Genomic DNA, 5000 nt, shown 5'->3' with positions numbered 1-5000 from the left:
CTCTTCTCTCTCTGGTGTTGCAGGTCTGAGTATCCGCGGAGCGCAGGAGGAGGAGCCTCCGGACCCCCAACTCATGCGACTGGACAACATGCTGCTGGCGGAGGGCGTGGCCGGTCCAGAGAAAGGGGGCGGGTCAGCGGCGGCGGCGGCAGCGGCGGCAGCGTCGGGCGGAGCGGCCGATAACTCCATCGAGCACTCGGACTACAGGGCCAAACTCACGCAGATCCGACAGATCTACCACACAGAGCTGGAGAAGTACGAACAGGTGAGAGCACGCAAGAGGGCCGCGGGGCGCTGATCTCATCACCCAAGATACACAGTACAAACGGACACACTCACACACACACACACACACACACATGCACACACACACACACACACACACACACACACACACACACACACTCACACACACACACACACACACACACACATGCACACACACACACACACACACACACACACACACATACACACACACAGAGACACAGACACACACACACACACACACATACACACACACACACACACACACACACACACACACACACACACACATGCACACACACACACACACACACACACACACACACACACACACACACACACACACACACACACACACACAGACACACAGACACACAGACACAGACACACACACATACACACACACACACACATGGAAACATGCCTATACACACATGCTAGGTCTACTTTTGCATATACATGACAACACAAGGCAAGTGGCTACTTTATCTCAACAAATGTCCTTCTGGGTTATCGTCAGCTAGTTTTAGGCCTGAACTTCTAGTGCAATGCTAGTCTAATGCTAATCTCCAGCAGGTCTGCTCCAAATATACAGGCTGCTAATGCTAGCATGTCTCACACATCCACTCTAGTATGCAGGAAGTTATCGTCTCCCAAAAGTGGCTTCAGATCCAAAGCTTGCTAACGCTAAAGTCTCCTTGACAGTGATTGTTGATCTGCAGCACGCTAGCGTTAGCTTCTCCTTGACAGTGATTGTTGATCTGCAGCACGCTAGCGTTAGCTTCTCCTTGACAGCGGCTGCTGATGTGAAGCATGCTAACGCTAACGCGTCCCATGTGACAGTGCTGATTTCGGCGCAGGCCTCTGCGCTCCTCGCTAACTGACATGAAGGCAACACAAACACTGTCACTCCGCGTGACAGCGAGCCAGTCAGCTCGACGGTCGGACGACCACTCCGCCAGTCTGTCTGGGTATCACTGCCATGTGGCATCCCGCATAGGAGCAGGAGGAGCAGTGACACAGACACACACACACACACACACACACACACACACACACACACATACATACTCACACCACACACACACACACACACACACACACACACACTCACACACACACAAACATACACACACAAACACACACTCACACACACACACACACACTCTCACACACATACATACTCACACCACACACACACACTCTCACACACACACACACACACACACACACACACACACACACACACACACACACACACACACACACACACACACAGAGGAGCAGGAGGAGACACAGTGACAGGGATCGATCGTGGTGTGCTTCTGAGGCCGGTGTGACAGGGGGCGTCTGACGCTCTCACTGGAAGAGAAAGAAACGTTTAATGTGACGTGGCAGAACAGTGTGTCAGCATCTCTCAGGCTGGGGCTGGGGCTGGGGGGGGTGATGTTAACACACACAGATGGACACCGAGAGATGGACACACACACACACACACACACACACACACACACACACACACACACACACACACACACACACACACTCACTCAAAGAGGGAAGCCTTTAAAAACCATTGCATGTCCCTGCAGTGAGTGTGACCCATAGTGGAATGGACATTCTAACACACTAGCAGGCGCCTGATCTGATTATTTTCATTATTTTGGCAGCTTTTGTTGTTTCCTAAATTACGTTTTGGATTGCCTCAAGAAATTTCGTTTTTGCACTTCAATGAATTTCAGAAAGGTCTATTTATTAAAGGTTTATTTTGTTATTTAGAAATGAGAAAACCGGAGTGTATTTTTGGAGTCACACTGCTTCTGACAGGACATTCTATTTTCTTGTGCCGTGCTGTTCCTCAGCTGGACGCCATCTAGTAGTGGAGACTGTATTTAGCCTGAGGATCGCACTGAATCCACCCTGAGCGCCACAGTTGCTCAGTGCTAATGGGTCTGGGCAGAGAGTCAGCTGCCACTGTGTGTCTTTTGAGCCACAATGGCCGTTGAGCCGCACACCGTACTGTACATGTAGTTAATCTGCTCGGAAGCTGCTCGCCAAGCAAGCTGCGCTGCTAAAGAAAGAAAGGGAGCAAAGAGAGGGAGACTGGAACAGACAGAGAAAGAAAGAAGGATAGAGAAAAGAAAAGAGAAAGAAAAAAAGGAACAAATGAAGAAAAAGAAAGAGGGAGAAAAAGAGAGAGAGAGAAAGCCGCACTGCCTTTGGGCCTGAGTCCCAGGGTATGCGGACTGCATCTGTCTTCAAGGCTGCTCACAGATTTTAATTATCTAAGTGTAAATGCTTAACGAATCTTAGAGAGAGTAATGAGCTCAAGTGAGCACTACCTAAATGAGTTATTCTAATTAATCATGTATGAACTACTGGTTTAACGAAAAGCTGTTTAAATTCGCCCCGTACTGGCCCACCGCCAAGTGGCACATGGGCATTTGCATTCCGAGACGACTTCACCTGTTAGTACACACACACCTGAGCTTGATCTGCGTCTGACTCTTTACTCGTGTGAACCAGGCGGGCGCTTTCAACTCTGTTCCAGCTGGCTGAGACATGGCTGAGACGCGGCTGAGACGCGGCTGAGACGTGGCTGATACAAGCCATGGTGGAGCAACGGGGCAACGTAACTGACTGACAATCGGTTGAACCGGGTCCGATTTCCCCACCCCCCCATACCACAAACCCCCTAAATCACAGAAACACACAGCTATTTATTACCTTTTTTTTGTTAGTCTTTTTATAGATTTCACCTTTATCACGCTCTACAGTAGCCCTTCAGAAAACAAAGCAAATGATCTCAGGACTTTTGTTTTTGTTCCTCCGAGTCTGTGTCTCTTGGGATAAAAGCATCTGCTAAATACCAGCCAGCTTTAACGTTATCTCTGATGACAGAAGGCGTCTGCATTTTGACAGTGCTACTGTATGAGGCCAGTAGAATGAGATGAAAAGCCACAGCCATTCCACTTTAGCTGCTCCTGGATCAGGAGACTGTGAACGTAATGCGTTTTGCATACACTGTTATCTCTCATGGTTGATAGGTGATATGCACATAAACACACACACACACACACACACACACACACACACACACACACACACACACACACACACACCCTTATACACAAACATAACAACCCCCCCAAACACTCCAACACAGATGACTAAAACCCCCTTTTCCCTCTGCTCTCTCCGTGTGTGTGTGTGTGTGTGTGTGTGTGTGTGTGTGTGTAGGCATGTAACGAGTTCACCACCCACGTGATGAACCTGCTGCGGGAGCAGTCTCGCACGCGGCCCATCTCGCCCAAAGAGATCGAGCGCATGGTGAGCATCATCCACCGCAAGTTCAGCTCCATCCAGATGCAGCTCAAACAGAGCACCTGCGAGGCCGTCATGATCCTGCGCTCACGCTTCCTCGATGCCAGGTCAGTATGTGTGTGTGTGTGTGTGTGTGTGTGTGTGTGTGTGTGTGTGTGTGTGTGTGTGTGTGTGTGTGTGTGTGTGTGTTTCTGTGTGTGTGTGTGTGTGTGTGTGTGTGTGTGTGTGTGTGTGTTTCTGTGTGTGTGTGTGTGTGTGTGTGTGTGTGTGTGTGTGTGTGTGTGTGTGTGTGTGTGTGTGTGTGTGTGTGTACTGTATGTGTGTGTGTGTGTACGTGTGTGTGTGTGTGTGTATGTGTGTGTGTGTGTGTGTGTACGTGTGTGTGTGTGTGTGTGTTTGTGTGTGTGTGTGTATATGTGTGTGTGTGTGTATATGTGTGTGTGTGTGTGTGTGTGTGTGTGTGTGTGTGTGTGTGTGTGTGTTCTGTGTGTGTTTGTGTGTCTGCATGGGTGATAGCATTGTGGGATAGCAAGGCGAAGGGGAAAAGGAAGAGGATGAGGAGGAGAGGAGTAGGAGAAGGAAGAGGAGAGGAGGAGAGGAGGAGGAAGAGGAGGAGGAGAGGAGGAGGAGAGGAGGAGGAAAAGGAGGGGGAAGAGGAGGGGGAAGAGGAGGCGGAAGAGGAGGAGGAGAGGAGAGAGGAGGAGGAGAGGGAGGGGGAAGAGGAGGAGGAGAGGAGGAGGAGAGGAGGAGGAAGAGGAGGAGAGAGGAGGGAGGAAGAGGAGGAGGAAAAGGAGGGGGAAGAGGAGAGGGAAGAGGAGGCGGAAGAGGAGGAGGGAGGAGGAGGGAGGAGAGGAGAGGAGGGGGAAGAGGAGGAGGAAAAGGAGGAGGAGAGGAGGAGGAGAGGAGGAGGAAGAGGAGGAGGAAAAGGAGGAGGAGAGGAGGAGGAAAAGGAGGAGGAAAAGGAGGAGGAGAGGAGGAGGAAGAGGAGGAGGAAAAGGAGGGGGAAGAGGAGGGGGAAGAGGAGGAGGAGAGGAGGAGGAGAGGAGAGGAGGGAGGAGGAGAGGAGGAGGAGAGGAGAGGAGGAGAAGGAGAGGAGGAGGAAGAGGAGGAGGAAAAGGAGGAGGAAAAGGAGGAGGAGAGGAGGAGGAGGAAAAGGAGGAGGAGAGGACATATTGACAGAAGAGACAAAGAGTTAATGTATAGCCATGAATCAAGAGAACATGGCGAGGCCAATAGAAAGAGAGAGAGAGATAGAGAGAGATAGAGAGAGAGAGAGAGAGAGAGAGAGAGAGTTGAAGAGAGATAGAAGGAAGGTCCCTGAGTGAGAGAGGGCATGTAAGGCTAGCTGTCCCAAATACCCTTGGTGGACTCTTTAGGAACACACACACACACACACACACACACACACA

The 5000-nt window shown here is 50.6% G+C and overlaps 1 protein-coding gene across 1 annotated transcript in view; it reads left to right on the top strand.

The window, feature by feature from the left end:
* LOC143106461 (pre-B-cell leukemia transcription factor 3-like) overlaps positions 1-5000 on the top strand; it is a 103618-nt gene that overhangs the window by 75340 nt on the left and 23278 nt on the right. The window contains exons 3-4 of the mRNA XM_076270737.1: positions 24-265; positions 3508-3892. Coding sequence (XP_076126852.1) covers positions 24-265; positions 3508-3892 — 627 coding nt within the window. The remainder of the gene's footprint in view (positions 1-23; positions 266-3507; positions 3893-5000) is intronic.

Source organism: Alosa pseudoharengus, unplaced genomic scaffold (genome assembly GCF_046254945.1).
Source record: "Alosa pseudoharengus isolate Yale_2024_CS ecotype anadromous, Long Island Sound unplaced genomic scaffold, YU_APseudo_1.1 YU_APseudo_1.1_scf_6, whole genome shotgun sequence".
In the NCBI taxonomy this organism is placed as follows: Eukaryota; Metazoa; Chordata; class Actinopteri; order Clupeiformes; family Clupeidae; genus Alosa; species Alosa pseudoharengus.
The sequence above is the reverse complement of the archived record's forward strand: the minus strand, read 5'-3'. Positions and strand labels throughout refer to the sequence as shown.